General features: G+C 39.9%; 1 protein-coding gene across 1 annotated transcript in view; it reads left to right on the top strand.

Moving 5' to 3' along the window:
• The window catches only part of LOC124882629, an 87,037-nt gene that overhangs the window by 58,163 nt on the left and 7,311 nt on the right, over window positions 1–21,563 (top strand). Inside the window, exons 10-13 of the mRNA XM_047389066.1 lie at window positions 1,035–1,235; window positions 17,492–17,562; window positions 18,995–19,105; window positions 19,180–19,277. Coding sequence (XP_047245022.1) covers window positions 1,035–1,235; window positions 17,492–17,562; window positions 18,995–19,105; window positions 19,180–19,277 — 481 coding nt within the window. The remainder of the gene's footprint in view (window positions 1–1,034; window positions 1,236–17,491; window positions 17,563–18,994; window positions 19,106–19,179; window positions 19,278–21,563) is intronic.

Here is a 21,563-nt window from a genome sequence, read left to right as displayed (position 1 = left end):
ATGATGGATCAGAAACAGTAGAGGTAGGGGTGAGGAATGAAGGTTGTAGAGATGGGAGGGTGAAAGATGTTAGGATAAGGGATTAAGGACAATACAAATGGGGAATAAAGGATGTAGGCATTAGAGATGATTGATTTAAGGATGAGGGTTAAGTCATCATGGCTGAAGAATGAAGGAGGTTGGGAAAATAAATCAGAGAGGTGTAGGGATGAGAGATTGGGGAGCTATGGATAAGGGATGAAGCAGGTAAGGATAAAAGAAAAATGACATATGATGGAGTTAGGGAAGAAGGACAAGGGATGGAGTAGGTCGGAATGAAGGGTGAAGGAGGAAGGTAGTAGTAGGTATATTAAGAAAAATAAATTAAAGATGTATTCAGACTTTCTCTCTCTAAATTCATGGGAGAAATCACCATAAACCTGTATATAAGAAATGCCTTTATTATTAATCAAACAAATGATTTCATTATACTAAAGAAACTAACAAAGATTGAAGCAGACACCAACGTTAATTCTAACTTAAAATCTATTACTAAAGGTTAAAAGGACAAGTTTTATGAAGTGAGGATTGAACAAAATAGCTGATGTAATGTCTTATATATATCAAGGGTTTATCATCTCTCAGGAGATTATAGATGCCAATACCTACACTAATCTAATAGAACGCCATAAAGGAAAGAGGAATTCAAAGTCTTTAAGCACCAGAACCACCAAGCTTGAACAGAGAAAAAGAGCGTCTTACTGTGGTCCGATATCAAGCTTTTTACTTTAAAGGATCACTCCAGGTGTTCAGTGCCCAGTCTCATTTCAGCCTTCAGACAGTGAAATCTTGGCACAAAAAGCTGTCGTTCTGACCCGAAGGTCACTTAGACTTGAAGATTTGTTTGATGTCTTGATTGTTACATGCTTTGCATCCAGAACTTGGTCGGATGCGAAGATCATATAACTTTTTTTTAAATTCAAGATTGCAAACATGTAATCATTCTTTTAAATAAAAGGACAAGTTCAAATTAAAGGTTTAATGTACCCACGCAGACAATGAGAACCCTGCTGAGGAGGAAACCCATCATCCAGAGAGGAACAGCCATGTTCTGTGTTCGGATGGAGAACGAATTGAGGAGAGCGACCAGGGGATGGAGGAGAGGAAAACCAAGGCATTGAGCATGCTCTCCAAACTACAGGACAACACTCCTCGTGAGAATAAAAGCAGCAGGAGCCATTCCAACTTTGAGGACTGTGAGTTTATTATAATAATTTAAGCATTTCTAATACAAATTGGACCTTAACAATAAAGCAAAGTCCAAAGATTTAATCAAACACACCTTAGTACTAGCTTAAAGCTAGTAAATGGGACCTTTTAAGGTCCAGTACAATTAAAGTCCTTCCTTCCTAGCTTCCTTATTAATGCTTTTCCTCCCATTTCTTTTCTTTTTGTGTCCTGCCTCCGTTCTTTGTCATTCTTTCTTTTCTTTCTTGTCTTCCTTCCCCTACTGTGTCCTGCCTTTTTTCCTTCCTTCTCCTTTTCTTTCATTTCCTTTCTTTCTTCCTTCCATGTGTGTTTCTTTATGTTCCTTGATTGTATCCTCCTTTCTTGTCCTTCATTTCTTTGCCTTTTTGTGTCCTTCCTGCTTTCTTCCTAGTGTTGTTTTATCCTATCCTGTGACTTTCTTTCCTTTCCGATACTGGGAACACATATATACATGCTTATTAAATGCTGGAGTACCGTGTTTCACCAACCTGTATTCTCAGATTTCTTATCCCTATTAGATCTTATGTTTAATATAAGCACACATTCTTCATTTAGGAATGCACATAAAATCCAATGTCAAATTCTACAACATTTTCATCAGATTTTTATACATTTTAATAGAGAAAGACCACTTAGTTTGACAATGTCAATATTCCTAACTGGTTGCAATAAGCATTGTTGAAATGTTACGTCTTCCTGTCAAGCCCTGTCATTACCTTCTGTATAAACAATTCATAAAAAAACACGCCAATGTGTTCACCACTCGACCCAGTAAACGTACCCTTAATTACACCACTCCATTTTCAGAATAGCCTTTATTTCCACAAATAGCAATTTTGTCCAGGAGGTCTCTAGTTTCCTTCAAGTGCCTAATTTCTGGCATCCTGGCCTGTGTGAGAGCGCCGGGCCTGAATAATCATCAACACCAAAGATCACGTCTGAAGAGGCCGGCTCGCTGTATGGGTCGGTAAGGTCAGCGTTACGTGATGAATGGGACTGATTGCGCAGATTTTTACTCGGATTATAAGGGGGATGGAGATCTCTGCAGCTGGCGTCAGTATTTTAAAGCAAAATGTTGTGTTTTTCTGAGTACAGATTTAAATGTGGCCATTTTTTTTCTTTGTGAAAATCAGATTAACAGTAAGGCAGTTTATCTACCTGGTGAGCATGCTTAAAGCCAGGTTAGCACAGGGATTTGCTCACACTAGAGTTGAAAAAAAAAAAATAAAGTTCAAACTGTTTAGTTCTCCTTTTAAAGCTTATGTGAAACAAGTTTTCTGAGAACCTAAATAGCAAATAATTACGGCATGTGTGGCTTTATGCTTTTTTAGTGCTGATTAGTGGCCTTTATTCAGTGTTTTAGACAAGCAAGGGGTAGAGAGAAATGGGGAAAAGGCATGCAGAAAAGATCCTGAGGTTGGGAATCGAACCCCAGACTAATAGTCTCCATATACGGGCGCCCACTCTTCTTCTACACACACGAGGGCGCCCTGATTGTTTTTGTGCTTGTTAATGAAGAACGAAGAAACGTATGTGAAATTTATCTCTAATGTGCATTTAAAGATTTATATCGACAAATAAATCTCTTTGATTTAGGCTCTTATGCACGTAAATAATACTATATAGTATAAAGTAGTTAAAAATAACTTTAAAAAGCATAATAATCTTCAAACAACCTTGAAGTATACTGATAATTAGTCAGGCTGTAAATATGCTTAAGTATATTTCGCCGTGGTACAACATGAATAAATTGTATTGCTAAATACATAATAATCAGAGTATAATCTGAAACACTGATGTATTTTCTATACTAAGTGAATATGTCAGGCATGTGACTGGTCTTACATCTGAGCTCTGTTATTTATACCTAGCTATTTTTTCCTTTTTTCATACTTTTCCCCTGTAATTTCACGTTGGAAGATTAGCAGCTTTATGTCTGGATTTTTATTGAAGCATTTTTGTAGGTTTTCCGGCCTGTGCTAAAATTCAACAATTAGAAACAAAGACTATGTAGAGTTTCAGAAACTCTGCCTGAATACTTTGATAACACACCTTTAAATCATTGAAATTTTGTCTCCCTTATTAAAAAACTAAAAATGTTCGAGTTCTGCCTTAAAATTGTTGAACGTTTTGATTTGTTTCCCTAAAAATTTGAGTTTGACACCATCAACCATGCTGCAGCTTGACAAACCTGTCTTACTAAAGTTACATGTAAGGATATACAGTTGAATAAGTTAGTAAGTATACTGAGGTTGTTTTTGGGAACTTGTGTGCATCTTAAATTTTAATTATAATGTTTTTAAAGCATATTCAGATGGAACGTTCTGCAGAAACCCTGTTAGTGGAAGTTTAGTCAACAATGTTTCATTGTAGCAAAATAAAAACCACAATTGTGAGACAAAAGCATGGGGATTGCTTACTGGCATCTTGCAGACAGTCGTTGATGCCATCCATAAGGAGGGAAAGCCACAGAAAGTCACAGCTAAAGAAGCTGGCTGTTCACAGAGTGCATTACTGCCGCATTTTAATAGAAAGTTGAGTGGAAGAAGAAAGATTATTTCACAGACCTATCCTGGACTATTTTACCCTGGTTAAAAAGGATTGAGGGCACTGCACTTGTAGAGTCATAGATGGACTAGATGCTGCGGCTGTAGCTGGTAATAGAAAATTACTGAGGCAGTCTTGCACACTGATGGGAGCTGCTTCTAAATCTGCACAGCTTTGGCTATTTTTCACTAACATACCATCAAATAGACAAATAGTGAAGGTTTTGTGTATTATTGCCAAGAGATATGGACTCTCTTTGTTAGTTCTTGTGTTTATTTGACTTTCGATATTTATAAAGCTAGTAATTACACAACCTGTAGTTTATTTTTGCCTCTGGTTTCACCAGGGTCCTTTTTTGTCCTCATGCTTGGCTTGTGGGTTCATTAAAGTGCTTCTGTCTTTCAATCCACCGTCTGCCACCCATCCAGACTCTTGTGGCCCCTCATTAGGCTCTGAAAAGGTCCAATGGGTTTTAATTGGTCTTGTTTCATCCAACACTGACTGCCTGCCAGTGGATTCCCAAAAATCTCTCCCCCTGTGTACACCCACACGCCAGTAACTTCCTGTACTCGGCCACCCATCTTCCATTCAGCCCAGTGACCTTCCAGGTCAGCATCAGTTAGTAGGAGCTGCCATGTGTCTCGTGTTTGAAGTCAATAGTCATTCATGTAGGAAAGAGAGAGTAAAGTGAGTATGTACACAAGGACAAAGAGCAGATTGAATCATTTTCTCATTACGAGGTGGCTCAAAGCTGCTGCCTTCATGAAGAAACGGTGACCCATGATTGAGCTGGTCTTCAGTTCCACTTCAGTGACCCTCCAGTGACTTGTGGTATCTTCAGTGATTTTCAAGCTAAAATAATGATCCGTCCGTCCGTCCATACGTGCAATGGGATCTGTTGTTGTTGAACCACTGAAACGAATACTTAGTGAAAATTGTGAAATATGTCAAATGCACATTTTTAATCACAATTTTAGCCAGATGGCGAAAACACTCATCCGTACCATTTATGGAAAATAAGCTGTTGGAGGACAAAACCTGCTTTGCTGTTGTAGTTTTATGCGTGAAAGGGTTGAGATTTTTTTTTATTGCTTGTTTGTTTGTTTTTTGGAAATTTGCCACATCTGATGCCAAAGCTGCTCCACTTCCAATGTCGATTCAGGTTTTCGCTCCGAGGTGCACCAGAAATGTATGTTATGCAGTTAAAGGTGCTGTAAGCATACCTACAGGGTACAATACCTTCTGTCTTATTGTAATAAATAACAGAGGATAATGATCATCCTCAGCCCGTTCCTGTTAGATTTGTAGTTATAAAGACAGAGTTTAGGAGCATGCTTTGAATACCAACCCAGCTTCTGTGTCTTTACATTAGCCTGTGTCGAAGAGAAGCTCTACGTTCTGTAATGTCTAAAATCAATTCAATGAGCATCTCGGGAACATAGTATGGAGCCAAGCCATTTAAAACTTGAAAATTAAGTATTTTTAAATCAATTCTTTGCTCAGATTGAAGCCAGTGGAAATATTTCTAGATTGGAGTGATGTATTTAACCCTTTTGGTTTTGGTTATTAGCCTGGCAGTAGCATTCTGAATCAGTTTAAGTTTTAGTGATTGTTTTGATAATCCAGAAAAATCTGTAGATGTAGATGGGCAGTAATCTTCCCATCTGCTGGAAAGTCAGGATGTGTTAGGAAGGATCTTTCTAGACAGAAGAAAGGCTCAGATTTCTGAAAAATTAAGGTCACAATCAAGAATCACAACGATGTTTTATGGGTTTCTTTATGGGTGTTTCAGATAATGGGGACCTACTAGAAAAAACTCTTTTCTCATTAAACTCTTTGACAACGAGCATTTTGATATCAGGGAAGCAGGTAACGTTTTAAAGTTAGCAACAACATCGATTCTATTAGTTTAAAAATTACCAGTTGAAGCAGAAATGAAGACAGGCGTGCCTACTTCTACTTCTCAGTCTTGAGTAAGAGTATATCTTCATGAGCCATTTTATGCAGTTGCAAATTAAGTGGCTATTTAAAAAACAGCAACATGTGAAAAATACTTAATGAAGAACTTTTTCTGACTGACTGGCAAATTTTGAATTTCAGTTGTGTTCAATGATGGACATTTGTTCTTGAATGGGCCCTGAATTGATGGACCATTTCTCAAGACTGAGATTACTCTGACTGCTATCTGCTGGTTGTAAAATACTGACTGCGCTGCACAACTCCACCAGACAAAAAACATTTATTCAAAATTGCTCATTACAACAGAATAAAGCTAAAAATATGGTTTGTGTGAATGCTTCCCCTGTATTTAAAATCTTTCTGTACTCTGATAGAATCTCGAGGCCATTTATTAATTTCTCTCTAAAATACAGGAAACAAGCCATGCTGAGACCAAAAAAAATACAGACATCTTGAAGATGTGGTTTCCTTTGTGGTTCGTCAGGACAGAGCTTGTTGGACAGCGCCCGGCTGCGGTGTGAGGGACTCTGTGGATCAAGGTTTGATAATGAATGTCATTGTTGATATGGGACACCTGTCGGCTTTGAGCGAACTCCACTATGACCCACCTATCAGCACCAGCAGCGTAGATCGGGGTGAACTGTTGTTTCCAAGCAGTGAAACACAAAAATAAACAACAAACCACAAACCCCTGTCGATTAGGGAGAGATGGGAGGAGGTTGTAGTAATAGAACATCCTCCTGAACACAAACACCTCTCACTGAGTTTGTTCAGGTACAGTGCCTTTATGTAACTCCTGTTTGCTCAGCCTTTGGTCTGGAATTATGTGTTTACCATCAGTCCAGAATAACTGGGCAAACAAACAGCTCGTCATTGATGAGAGGCAGTGCTGAATATGCCCGCTGCTTTCAGAGAGAGCGAGCAGAGTAAATCTGTCAAAGAGTCTATTATGTGGTGTCTAAACAGAGAGCACCCTTCACAATGGCTTTATTACTGGGACAAAGTAAAGGAGCGGTGGAGCAATAATAGCAGATGATTTTTCTTTGTGAGGTTATCTCTGGAGATCTGCTCTTGCATTAAAGCAGATGCTTTGGCCTCTGGGAGTCATCAGCGAGGACCTGAGCTGATTGGTTTAATGTGTGTACGTGTGTGTGCAGAAATCGTAAGCTGTGGTTTGTGGTGAGGTGGATGGCATGCAGCCAGAGACAGGAGTGTGGCTGCTACGTGTGTCTTTGTTTGTTTTGCTAGCAGAGCCTTAACCCGCCTCAGCACACACATACACACACACACACACACACACACACACACACTCGCTGCTCGGTGTTTTTGGAGAAAATGCAAAGGGGTGGGTTGGAGAGTTTTGTGTTTGTTTCAGAAAACAGTGCGTGCAGGAGAATGCGGCCAAACACAGTTGTTCCCTTTTATTTGGTGCCGACTCAGGATTAATCTGCCAAATTCTGCTCTGATTAGATTTCTCCGCTACACCAAACAGGACTGATAACCACCGTTCTACACCTCAGACCTTGATTCACTGCATTCAGCAACTACACAACATGAAGAAGCATAATTTGCTTCTCAAACTCATCTGAACATTCCTCAAAGATCAATATTAAAAACTAAAGCATTCTGTAGACTTCATGGTCAGAATGAAGAAGCATTTTTTTCACGATTTTAATTTTACCTTTCTCCAACACACCTTTTTCCTTCCACTAAACTTTCCAAAAAATGTTTGAACACAGCATTCTATGACCAGCCAGCTTCTTTAGGGATGATCTTTTGTAGCTTACCATCTTTGTGGAGGTTCTCAGTGACTGTATGTTGAACAGCTCTTCAGTCAGCAGTTTGTGTTGGCCAAAACATAAAATTTGTGCATTAAAAATTATTTTTGATTAGACTTAAGTAGTATTGAATTTTCTGAAAACTGAATTTCTGGTTGTCATTAGCTGCAAGACATAATAATCTAATTTAACTAAACTTGATTGCCTAAATAAATCAATGCTGGAAATGTATCACTATGTATGAATCTATGTATTTTAATGAAATTATCAAAATAAATGATCATTTCAATGATCTCTGTTTGTACTTTAAAAATGATTGTCTTGATTTAACATTAATGCACTAATTTAAACCTAATCTTTTAACCTTCACTGGCTAAATTAAATGACTGCAGAATATATATTGTTACTACTCCCTACCTGTTTTTAGTCTTGTGTTTAATGCTTTTTCACTGTTTTACAAGCAGTATTATAGTTCCATCCATAGTCAGACCTTTGTTGCCATGATTTTCACTCTGTAAACCTGCAGAGACTCTTCCACTGCTCCTCCTGCTGGCCTCATCCAGTGTTTTTTCCACTTACATTTAGCTTTATGAGATTAAGACTGCGCAGTAGCACCTCATTCTAAACTACTGTGAAAGGATACAATTGGCCTAATTAAAGGTGTGCATCTGTACTTACCTTTTTCACTGCATTAAAGCAGTAAATTCACAGGATAATCACATTAATAATGAGTAATACATAGAACATTCCATAAACATATCTCTCATAGATTTTATACTTCTGGAAATCAGTTTAGACTCTTAATCTTTCTGTATGGGAATGTATTTTGTTAATGTTAATCACATGTTGTATGCCTGTGGATGTGGGCCATGATCTCCATTATTCTTCAGCTGTTAAAAAAACGAGGTCACCTCCTCTCTACTGCTCAATGCGATCTTTGTTAAAGGAATTATGGGAAGTTATGTTCATCTGTAGAGATTTCAATATTGACCTATTAAATCTAAATAAACACAATGAAGAGTTTATAAGTCTAACGCACAGCAGAGGACTATGTCTGAAAATTACTAGAACTAGCAGGATTATGGCTCACAGTGCAACATTAATAAATACACTGCTCAAAAAAATAAAGGGAACACTCAAATAACATCCTAGATCTGAAGGAATTAAATATTCTCATTGAATACTTTGTTCTGTACAAAGTTGAATGTGCTGACAATAAAATCACACAAAAATCATCAATGGAAATTAAATTTATTAACCAATGGAGGCCTGGATTTGGAGTCACACACAAAATTAAAGTGAAAAACACACTACAGGCTGATCCATCTTTGATGTAATGTCCTTAAAACAAGTCACAATGAGGCTCAGTATTGTGTGTGACCTCCATGTGACTGTATGACCTCCCTACAACGCCTGGAGATGCTCCTGATGAGACGGGGGATGGTCTCCTGAGGGATCTCCTCCCAGACCTGGACTAAAGCATCCGCCAACTCCTGGACAGTCTGGTGCAACGTGATGTTGGTGGATGGAGCGAGACATGATGTCCCAGATGTGCTCAATCGGATTCAGGTCTGGGAAACGGGCGGGCCAGTCCATAGCTTCAATGTCTTCATCTTGCAGGAACTGCTGACACACTCCAGCCACATGAGGTCTAGCATTGTCCTGCATTAGGAGGGTGCCGGTGGCGAATTTGCCAACCCTGGTGTTCTCTGGCAAATGCCAAGCGTCCTGCACGGTGTTGGGCTGATAAGCCCAGTTAATGCAAAAATAAGTTTTGACATTTTTTCATTTGTGCTGTTGTGAACTCTAACTGAAGGTGTGAATTTTCTCATTTTACCAATCCCTGAACCGGACCAGCAGTCAGAATGCAACCTAAGACTTTCAGATAGCAGCAAACTAAAGTGAGAGCCATAATACACAGCTGGAGAAAACAGCAGCAGTGAACCCTTCCAGGAGTGGCTGGTCGATCAAAATTACTCCAAGAGCCCATCGACGATTCAACCAGGAGGTACAACATCTAAAGCACTGCAGGCCTCACTAGTCTCGGTTAAGGTCAAAGTTAATAATTTAACAATAAGAAGGAGAAACTGGGCCAAATAGCCTTCATGTGAGAGTTTGAAGGCCAAACCACTGCTGACTAAAAATAACCCAAAGGTCCATTTCATTTTGGCAAAAAACATTCTGATGATCCTCCAAGACTGAAAAATATTCTTCTTCTGACAAAAGTGGAGCTTTTTGGACGGTGTGGGTCATGTTACATCTGACCTAAAACTAACAGCATTTCAGAAACAGACCATCATTCTGACGGCCAAACATGCTGGTGGTAGTGTGAGGGGCGTGGGACAGTTTTGCTTCCTCAAGACCTGGACGACTTTCTAAAATTGATGGAGTCATGAATTTTACTCTCTACCAGAAAACCCTGCAGTAGATTGTCCAGCCATCAGTACAGGACCTTAAGACCAAACACACTTTGGTTCTGCAGCAGGACAATGATCCAGCTTACAATGGCAAGGCTACCTTGGAATGACTCAAAAAAGATGAGTGGCCTGGTATCGACTCAAATACAATTCAGCTTTTTATATGACCTTAAACAGGCCTTTCATACTCAAAAACGCTCAACTTAATTTCAAAGGAGAGTGGGACAAAATTCCTCAGTGAAGATATTAAAGGCTCACTACCAGTTATCCCAAACTCTTGATGTCAGTTTTTGGAGTTAGTGGCACAACTAGTTAGTCAGGTCAAGGGGAAACTACTTTTTCACATGAATCCAGGTTGGCTTTGATTGCTCTTTGTTCCCTTAATAAATGAAAACCGCCTTTTGTATTTACTCAGGTTATCTTTATCCTATATTAAAATTACATTGATGATCTGAAACACTTAAATGTGGCAAAAAGCAGACACAGAAGTAGGATGGGGCAAATACTTTTTTCACAGCACTATATGCTGTAAGTAAAAGTTAAAAATGTAATACGATTTCTGGAAATAGTATGAAGACCTTAACTAAATACACTGCTCAAAAAAATAAAGGGAACACTCAAATAACACATCCTAGACCTGAATGAATGAAATATTCTCATTGAATACTTTGTTCTGTACAAAGTTGAATGTGCTGACAACAAAATCAGACAAAAATCATCAATGGAAATTAAATTTATTAACCAATGGAGGCCTGGATTTGGAGTCACACACAAAATTAAAGTGGAAAAACACAATACAGGCTGATCCAACTTTGATGTAATGTCCTTAAAACAAGTCAAAATGAGGCTCAGCATTGTGTGTGGCCTCCACGTGGCTGTATGACCTCCCTACAACACCTGGGCATGCTCCTGATGAGATGGGGGATGGTCTCCTGAGGGATCTCCTCCCAGACCTGGACTAAAGCATCCGCCAACTCCTGGACAGTCTGTGGTGCAACGTGACGTTGGTGGATGGAGCGAGACATGATGTCCCAGATGTGCTCAATCGGATTCAGGTCTGGGGAACGGGCGGGCCAGTCCATAGCTTCAATGTCTTCATCTTGCAGGAACTGCTGACACACTCCAGCCACATGAGGTCTAGCATTGTCCTGCATTAGGGGGAACCCAGGGCCAACCGCACCAGCATATGGTCTCACAAGGGGTCTGAGGATCTCATCTCGGTACCTAATGGCTGTCAGGCTACCTCTGGCGAGCACATGGAGGGCCATGCGTCCCTCCAAAGAAATGTCACCCCACACCATTACCGACCCACTGCCAAACTGGTCATGCTGAAGGAAGTTGCAGGCAGCAGATCGCTCTCCACGGTGTCTCCAGACTCTGTCACGTCTGTCACATGTGCTCAGTGTGAACCTGCTTTCATCTGTGAAGAGCACAGGGCGCCAGTGGCGAATTTGCCAATCCTGGTGTTCTCTGGCAAATGCCAAGCGTCCTGCACGGTGTTGGGCTGTGAACACAACCCCCATTTGTGGACGTCGGGCCCTCATACCATCCTCATGGACTTGGTTTCTAACCGTTTGTGACACATGCACATTTGTGGCCTGCTGGAGGTCATTTTGCAGGGCTCTGGCAGTGCTCCTCCTGTTCCTCCTTTCACAAAGGCGGAGGTAGTGGTCCTGCTGCTGGGTTGTTGCCCTCCTACGGCCTCCTCCACGTCTCCTGGTGTACTGGTCTGTCTCCTGGTAGCACTTCCAGGCTCTGGACACTACGCTGACAGACACAGCAAACCTTCTTGCCACAGTTCACATTGATGTGCCATCCTGGATGAGCTGCACTACCTGAGCCACTTGTGTGGGTTGTGGAGTCCGTCTCATTCTACCACGAGTGTGAAAGCACCACCAACATTCAAAAGTGACCAAAACATCAGCCAGAAAGCATAGGTACTGAGAAGTGGTCTGTGGTCCCCACCTGCAGAACCACTTCTTTATTGAGTGTGTCTTGCTAATCGCCAAAGATTTCCCCCTGTTGTCTATTTCATTTGCACAACAGCTGTGAAATTGATTGTCGATCAGTGTTGCTTCCTAAGTGGACAGTTTGATTTCACAGAAGTTTGATTTACTTGGAGTTATATTGTGTTGTTTAAGTCAGTCAGTCAGTCAGTAATTTTCTACCGCTTATTCCATAGTGGGTCGCGGGGGAGCTGGTGCCTATCTCCAGCAGTCTATGGGCGAGAGGCAGGGTACACCCTGGACAGGTCGCCAGTCCATCGCAGGGCAACACACAAACAACCATGCACACACTCATTCATACACCTAAGGTCAATTTAGAGAGACCAATTAACCTAACAGGCATGTCTTTGGACTGTGGGAGGAAGCCGGAGTACCCGGTGAGAACCCACGCATGCACAGGGAGAACATGCAAACTCCATGCAGAAAGACCCCCGGTCGGGAATCAAACCCAGGACCTTCTTGCTGCAAGGCAACAGTGCTACCAACTGCACCACCGTGCAGCCTGTTGTTTAAGTGTTCTCTTTATTTTTTTTTGAGCAGTGTAGTTTTTCTAACCCGATACTAGAGGGTCCATAGATTTAGCCATTTTTCAGTTGTTTGTCAAAACATGGCATGAATGGCCCTGCCCATAAGAAATGAAAATATGACTCATAATCAGAAGAGTGGCCTTGTCAGGTGAGCAGTTAGGTGTTTTTCATCCGTCAGCTGCAGTTTTGAAAACGAGCTCCAAGTGTGCGTTAAATGAGTTGTGACCTGTGGCTGTTTGCAGGCGGTAGATAGATGCAGGAGGAGCAAGTCTGAGCAAACAGGAACAAAACATAAAAACAAACGCCTAGTGAAAGCATGAACCTCCCTGCTCATCATCATCATCATCATTGCCCTATTCTTCCTCTCTCAATCGCAACTGAATCGCCTCGGTCTTTTTACAGATTACAGCCTCAGCAGAGTGACTCTCCTCTTTCTCTCGCCTTTTTCCACACAGTCCCTTTCTTGATTAACATTTTCTGCTAGGCTTCACACCAAAGGCCCAACCTGTGTGCTTTAAAGGCAGGTTGAAAAAAAAAGCCATCAAGCGCTGGAGTGGAATCAGATAAGGCTATCAGGCAGGAGGCTTTGCTGCCTCGGCTTTGTCCTGCTCCTCCACCCACCGTCGCTTCCTCCACCAGTCTTTCACTCCACTGAACCTTTTGTCTGTCTGATTCCCTGACGGAGCGCTTCCCTGAGCCTGAGACCACCTCCAGCACCTCTTTGCTGGGTGTGAGGGTCTTCCACAGCAGCAGAGGGTGCAGAAAAGGCCAGAGTCAGGGCTGATGTTGAGAGCAGATCCTAATTCAACATTATTGAAGCTGAGCAAAAAGCATACAAAGTGCAGTTCTTTATATGGCCTACATTTTGGTAAAAACTGAGTACTCAACATAATTTCCTCCTAAATCTCCTATTTGCTATTCACTATTTGATAAAAATCACAGAAAAACTTACAGGTAGGCATGAGAAGAATTAAAACATGGAGTCTGGGCAAAAAAACACAGGCATGAATAAGGGTAGGTTTGGCAGGAACAGAGCAGACATGGCATGAAACAAGCAGTATAAACCAGCAAGAAGAAAACAGTATGGAGGAGTATACAGGTGAGACTGATGAACATGGTGCAGGTGGACTGAATGAAACTGATTATGAACTGACTGTGGCAGGGAGTGGTAACAAGAACATGAATGAGCTGAACAAAGGTGCAAGAAAGCAATCTAACCAAAGGAAGTTCTTACAGAATATAAACTAAATGCATCATGAACAAAATACAAGAATTATTAAGGAACTAAACATGAGGAATGAACTAAAGCACCATCTGGAATACATAATCAAGATCAGAAAAAACCAAAAACAAATCTCAAACGCTTTCAAATCATGACAAAGTCACTGCATTATGGCTGTCTAAAGTCACTTCTAACATTGAAAAAAACAATCACTTCATGTTTTAAATCTAAAATGTTTAGCTTTTTGCTACGTTATAAAGAAGCAGCGAAATCATCAGCACTTGTGTGTTTCACGAAACATGAGAATTTATTGAGCCAATTATTGTAATCCCAGTGTTTTATATCCTGTTTCGCACTGTGTGTGAGTGCAGATTTCATTCGTTCCAACTGGCAGTTCTTGTGTCAAGAAGGGCGTTTCTGTCGCAGAAAAACACCAAGGACAGACTAAAATTCAGCTGGAAAAACAACAATGGACATTAGAAGACCTGGTGCATATTTCTTCTCTGTGATGAATCCTCTCTAAAGAAGAAAAGATGACTGCTACCATCCAACAGTGAAGCATTCTGATCCAATTCAAGGCAGTGGGCTTCCTCCCAGTTCTTCCTAAGAACCCTGCCATGCATAAAGAGTGGAATCAAAACGTTGGTGTTGTAAGGCTAATGACATGACTGAAACATCATCACTGTGAAATTTTAGACTTGTGGCAAGGACGCAGTTTAAACCCCCAGAGAACCTGTTGACGGTTCTCAGAAAGCAGGTGGAAAATCAGAAGCCAAACCCATCAGACAGGATTTGGCCCAGAAGTTTACATTGCAGCAATATATATAATGGTCAAAACTATTGATGTCACAGCAGAAACCTCTCCTATTACTGTAGTACGTTTTGGATTTTGTACATGCATTTTGGTAGCTACAAATGTTATCTTTTGTGTCACATGATTAATATGTAATATGCTTAATAATGTATGTAAAACGTCTTTGAAATATAAAATTCAGTAAAATGGAATTCTTTAAAAACATTGATTGATGGGAAATTGAAAGGTTTGGAGTTTGTATGTTAAGATTTTATTAAAGAGGTCCATATTTTTGTGTTTGACTGCTAAAACTCACCACAGGTCAGCTGCTGACACTCTTTCAGATGTTTAGTGAACTACAGCTCTATAATGTCAAAAAAGAGGAGGATCTATTCACTGCCTCAAACAAGGCCCAGTTCACTCCGACAGACTGACCACTGATCCGGCCACCAGGGAGGAGTCAGGACTTTAAATCCCTGCGTGTTCACATGCAGGCTGCACTGCGGCTGCATGTTTGCCTCATCCTGCCAGCTTCGTCTCATCTTGGATATTTGCAAACAGATGCTATAAAGACACCCTGCTGATTTTTTGATCAATCAAGCTTTAACAAGTCAAGTTGACTGGCTGCGAATGTAACATTTTGCATGTGAAAGGATAAGGCCTGGATTTGATTAGGCCTGAGCTGATGAAAGGCAGATTCAAACAGGCACCCCAGCTATTGCAGAGAAACCCCAGAGGTCCAGAGGTTTAAGTCCAGACTGATATCAACTCTGTTGCTCCTCTTTCTTCAGCAATCCCATGAATAGATCCATTATTCAGCAGATTCATTCTCATCTCCTAAATTGAAGTGGCAGCAGCTTAAAAGCTCCTTTTAAAGCGGCCGGTTTTTTCCTCCCTCCCAAATTTGCCTAATGAAATATTCATGGTTTGTCTCAGTTTGCGCTCCTCTGGTTATCTCTGCTTTTATTTTATTTTCAAGACCTTTTGTAGGGAGAAAATGAAATACATGAGTAATTTTACAAGCATTTAACATAATTCACATTGTTGTAGAGACATTTCTGGACAATTATAGAGCTTCATTATGTTTTCCTCTGACCATTAATATCCATTTTCCCAGAACCTGATGATTTTCTAAGGCATTTAACTGAGTATTAAAGTCTTTATTACTTTATTACTTCTAATAATACGTTGTGGTTTTTATTGTTTGTTTTTATTCAATTCACTTCAATTCAGTTTTATTTATATAGCGCCAATTCACAACACATGTTGTCTCAAGGCACTTCACAAAGTCAGGTACATACATTCCAATTAGTCCTAACCATTGAACAGTGCAGTCAAAGTTAGTTATTTATTCAAATTGGATAAAAAGTTTTTCTGTCTAAGGAAACCCAGCAGATTGCATCCAGTCAGTGACTTGCAGCATTCACTCCTCCTGGATGAGCATGTAGAGACATTGGACAGTCACTGGTGTTGACGTTACAGCCAATAGTGCTGAAAACAAAGCAAACCAGTAGGCTTGGCCAATTTTGGTACTGAGAGACCAAATCATTTGACAGTACAAAAATTGTATAATTTAGTGAGGTGGTGCTTGCTACTCAGAACCAATAGACTGATTATTTTAAGTGGTTCTGCAGGTTCAAGAATGTCCTTATGCCAGACTGCTGCTGGTAGTTTCTCTTCACAGCATACACATTATTTTTATAAGAAATGTAGATGTGTCACCACTTGGTCAAGGTCTAGGAGAAGACTCACAATGTCCTCAAATTAGTGAGTGTGTTCAATAATAACCCAGCAGCCACCATGGCTTAAGTCTGCCATGAACTAGAAACTGCTGAGACACCAGTGTCGCAATTAAGATGGTTCAGACCAAGAAAATAGCTCCTGCTCCAAAATCTACACCTTCAAACTAAACTAGATATGCTACTGTCCACCTGGACAACCCAAATGCCTTCTAGAACAAAATATGTTTGTGATCAGATGAGGTAAAGATTGAGCTCAATGTCAAGAAGTATTTTTGGGGGTTTTATAGCAAGTCTTTTAAAATTAAGAACACATTACCACCTTCCAAGCATGGTGGTGGCAGCATCAAGCTGTGGGCTAGAACAATGAATAAGAATTACTACCGTAAAATTATTCAACTTCACCTAATATCAACACCTAGATGGTTACATTGTGGATAGAGTTAGATGTTTTAGCACTAAAAGTATCCCAAGCACACATCAGACTTGTAGAATGAATAAAGCAACCAAACTCAACCCCATTATATCCCTTGTATTAACCAGTAAGCCAACCAATTAATACCAAACAGAGGGGTCAAACTTTCAGCCACAATGCTAGCAGAAGCTTGTAGATGGCTTGCTAAGGGACATTTAACTCAGTGTATGTATATATTTGAGCCACAATTTGTAATTTAAACTATGTGTGGATGAGAGGAGAAAAAAACAATAAATTCAAACATTTGCACCAACTTCTTGTCTTTATAAAATCATCGCTCTTATTCCACCCTGGAAAAACCAAAGTTTAAATGGATCATCAAAACTCTAATAAGAGTTTCATGGCCATTATGAGTAGATGTAAACTTCTGATTTAAACTGTGGGAACAAGTGCTTACATTTCACCTAAATAAATGATGTGGCTGCAAACCTAAGTGGATAAAACAAAACATTATCGTTTGTGAAATGTGTTCCTTTTCTAAAAGAAAAACGAAAATTTTTTCATCTCACATTTTGTTTTTGTAACAGAACCTAGCAGCCAAGTGCGACCCACCCCCATGCACTTTAGATTCCCTGTCCAAATGGACTCCTTTTGTGTGTCCCCCCACCCCGACCCCACAGTCACACACACTGAGAGACTTAATGTTGTTATTGAAGGTGCATATCTAATTTTAAATGGGACAAAACACACTTGACTGCATATAATAAATATAATAATGTGTACATTAAAAAGGGTTTCTTCACACTATGACCTCATGTTGTTTTCTTCTGTCTTTTCCAGTTGACTTTTTGGCAAAGTACTGCATTTTCAGTCAGGAGAAGTTGGCTGAGTATAAAAGGGCTTTTGAGGCAGTAAGTGAAGGGCGATTTAAACCCTTTTTCTTCTTTCTCTTTCAGGAGATTCTGTTTCACTCAGCGGTATGTGTTGCTCTCTCAGTCGGTGAGAAGGTGTGGAGTCTGCAGGCTTAAGCCGTGCATACAGATTGAACCTTTTCACTTTTTGTCACGTTACAAAAACACAATCCTCAGTGTTATTTACTGGGATTTTATGTGATGGACCAAGGCAAGGTAGTGCATAATGTTGAAGTGGAAAAAAAATGATGTATAAAATTCACTAAAATATTATACCAAAAAAATCTGAAAGGTGTGGCATGTCTTTTTTTTATTTACCCCCTTTTTAATCTGATACCTTTAAATACAATTTTGTAAAACCAATTAGTAAGTAGATTCAACCTGTCTGTAATTTAATCTCAGTATTAATCCAGCCATTCTGTAAAGGCCTTAGGGGTTGGTTAGAGAACAATAGTTACCAAACAGCATCATGAAGACCAGGGATCACAGCAGACAGGTCAGGGATGAAGTTGTGGAGAAGTTTAAAGTATGCGTTAGATTTTAAAATAATACCCCAAGCTTTGAACATCTCACAGAGCCTGGTTCAGTCCATCATCTGACAATGGAAAGAGTTATAACACAACTGCAAACCTACTACTTGAACTTGCAGCTAAGAAGAGCATTGATCAGAGTAGCAGCCAAGAGTAACTCTGAAGGAGTTGCAGAGATCCACAGCTCAGGTGGGAGAATCTCTCGGCAGGAAAGCTTTTAGCCGAGGACCGCACAAATGTGGCTTTCTTTTTGCTATTGTTCAAAGAAAGCCATAAGAAGTTCGTCTTAAAGTCTACCACAAGCCAGAATTTAGGGGACACAGCAAACATGTGGAAGAAGGAGCTCTGGTCAGATGAGATGACACTGTCTACCTAACCTGGCCAAGCTTGAGCCATTTTGCAGAGAAGAATGAGCAAAACTTTCAGTGTCTAATTGTATAAAGCTGGTAGAGACATACCTCAAGATATCTGCAAATATAACTGTAGCAAAAGGTGTGTGGGGGAGGGACATAAATGCAAGGCATACTTTCCAGAATATTGAAAAGAAAAATCATTTTCTTTCCACCTAACAGTTATTCACTACCTAGTGTTGGTCTGCCACATGAAATCTCTCTAAACTATATCAGTTTGTTTTTGTAAGAAAATGTGAAAAAAGGTATATGAATACTTTTGAAATGCTATATATTAACTTTAAAGTGGAAGAACAAAACATTTTTGGCACAGAAATTGTCACCAGTTGTCAAATTAGATAGACTTTTATTAAATTTCGGAAGCGTAGGAAGTAATTAACATTCAGATTTTCATCATCTTTTGTTAGAAATAGAAATTTTTCATTCTTTAACTCTTGTAGCGCCTCCAAATAAAGCCAAGAGATTAATGAGGATCTTGGTGTCTGTTTGCAGGAGGACATTGACGGCGACGGCTACATCTCCTGCCTGCAGGTTCTCCTCGCTCTCAAAACCATCATTCCTCCTGAGCTGCTGTCTGAAAACGAAGAGATCTACGTCTACAGGGTAGATCTGAGCCACAATCACACGCAGGCCAGCAGCCGTTCACACCCTGCTGTAACATGAACATCCTGTTTCAGATCCTGGAGACCGTGGACTTCAGGGTGACAGATGGCATCGTGGACCTTAGGCTGTTCGCTGTGATTGCGAGCCTGGCACAGAAAATAGCCTCCATGGAGTAAGTGAAAAGGCGGACACACTCCTCAATAAAGCTGGAGAAGGAGTCACTGACCTGCCATAAATAAGAATGGGAGTGTGTATGCAAGTTTGTTCCACTGATTTTAGCATCGTGTGTGGGACTCTTTGATTCCTTTTGATTTTCTTTATGATGTTCGAGGTCCAAGCTTTGAGTTTCCTTGTAATTGTGGCGTAGTCTGCTACATTTCAATTTCAGGACAGAACTCACTGAAACATTATTTCACGATTTAGACATATTAAGGCCAAAGAATGTTAATTATTGTTGAAAAACAACAAAGAATTTCTAATAACTCAAGTTTCAGTGTAAGCTGGTGTGAATTTAATCAATTTGACCTCAATGAGTGAAAATGCAAGAAACATTAGGCGCGATGCTTTAAATTTATTGCATAATCAAGGTAAAAGCCTTTTTGTAGTCAAAACTAACTTCAGGCAAAGTCAAACCTGGTTAAACCATCCTAAACCTTCAAGATTTTACATTTTGAAACAGAAAACCTTTGTTTTTTTTGGACATCGATTGTGGAAAGCCACACTTTCCACAATCCTTGCTGTTAATATATTGTGAACCCATTTTACCAATAGGGCAGCAATCAGCCTATCACATTTCACACAGTTGGAGCATCCAGAGAAAGGGATCGCTTTACACAACCTGTCTAGAGTTGTAGGTCTTCTCTTATGCTCTGTTCTCTTCAGGTCTTCTGTAGGATTCATGGCTGGGGACTGAGATGACCATTGAGGAAGGCTGATTTTTATCTGAGGAACCATTTCTGTGTTAATTTGGACATATGTTTTGGATCATTATCCTCCTGAAAGACCCAATGACGACTCATTTTCAGTTGTGTGGCAGAAACCAGAATTCATGATGTCATACACTCTGCCATAGCCTATGGAAGAGAAACAGGCCCACATCCTGTGCCGCGCTTAAAAGCAGGCATGGAGGCCTATCCCACATATTAATCTCTTTTTTTATTTTTACATAGGATCCATTTGGAGTGTTTATTGTCAAAAAGTTAAATCTCAGCCTCATGTGACTAAAACACACAATTCCAGTTAAAGTCCCAGTAGAGTATAGCAAACTCATCATGTTTTCATGTTGTCAGATGGAAAATCCTTTTTCCTGAAATTTCTCTTGTCTTTTCCCATTTTAAAGAGGGGCTATGAAAAAGGGGCATCAGAACTACATTATATATTATTCTGGGAAACAGGAAGCCATGTAAATTGTTCGGCGTAGCATTAATTGTGATATCAGTGATGTTGTTAAAACATATCTCGGAGCCCCTCAGTTAAACATGTTTGAATCAAAGGTTGTATTTTTTTTTTATATATATATATTTATTCAGTGCTACAGCAGTAAAAAATGTATACATTTTTTATACAACAAATTTTATTTAAAGTCATTTTCAGTTTTAACAAAAAGCAAAACCCCGACTCAACCACCCTAGAATAGATCTGAGTAAATAAATAAAAGCCACAAGTGCAGGTGTGACAGTAAATATAGATATAATTACTTAAACTTGAACTCAAAAATATACCTGAGTAGCACCAGCTGACTTGGATTTGCGGGTTCTGTGGAACATGTTAAATTATAATAAAGTAATGCGTGAAATATTTGTCATGGCCGAGCAGCTGCAAACCTTACATCACGAAGTGCAATTCAAAGTATCAGCTGGATTCTGGAGCAGTGGAGACATGTTCTCTGGAGTGATGAATCATGTCTCTCTGTCTGGAAATCCAATGAATGAGTCTGGGTTTGGCAGTTGCCAGGAGAACAACACTTGCCTGGCTGCACTGTGTCAAGTGTAAAGTTTGGTGGAGGGAGGATTATGGTGTTAGGCTGTTTTTCAGGAGTAGGGCTCAGTCTCTTATTTCCAATGGAAGAAGCTCTTAATGCTTTGAACTTCTTGAGTTGCCTCAGGAAGTACAGTCTCTGCTGGGCCTTGTGTCTGTGAAGACAGATGAGGGAATAATTTTGGCCATGTATTTTATTTTATATCAGCCTAACCATTTTAATTTTGAAAATGTTCATCGCTGCAGCGAAAGGAGAACAAACAAACTGTCTTTTTCAAAAGGCAGCAAAGCCTGAATACATTGAAAAATAATAAAAGTTCACCCATGACTGATATTTTTATTCCAATTATAATAGTTTTTAGATGAAAAAAAACGGTGCTGCTTCCAGTTTAAAACATATGAGAAAATGTCTGAGTTTTTAGATGCTACTGGGACAGACTGTTTCTCTGATATTTTATGAAAAATACTTCCAGTGAATCAG

This window comes from Girardinichthys multiradiatus, chromosome 17 (assembly GCF_021462225.1).
Source record: "Girardinichthys multiradiatus isolate DD_20200921_A chromosome 17, DD_fGirMul_XY1, whole genome shotgun sequence".
Taxonomy (NCBI): Eukaryota; Metazoa; Chordata; class Actinopteri; order Cyprinodontiformes; family Goodeidae; genus Girardinichthys; species Girardinichthys multiradiatus.
Note: the sequence above shows the minus strand (reverse complement) of the source record. Positions and strands in the feature narration are given on the sequence as shown.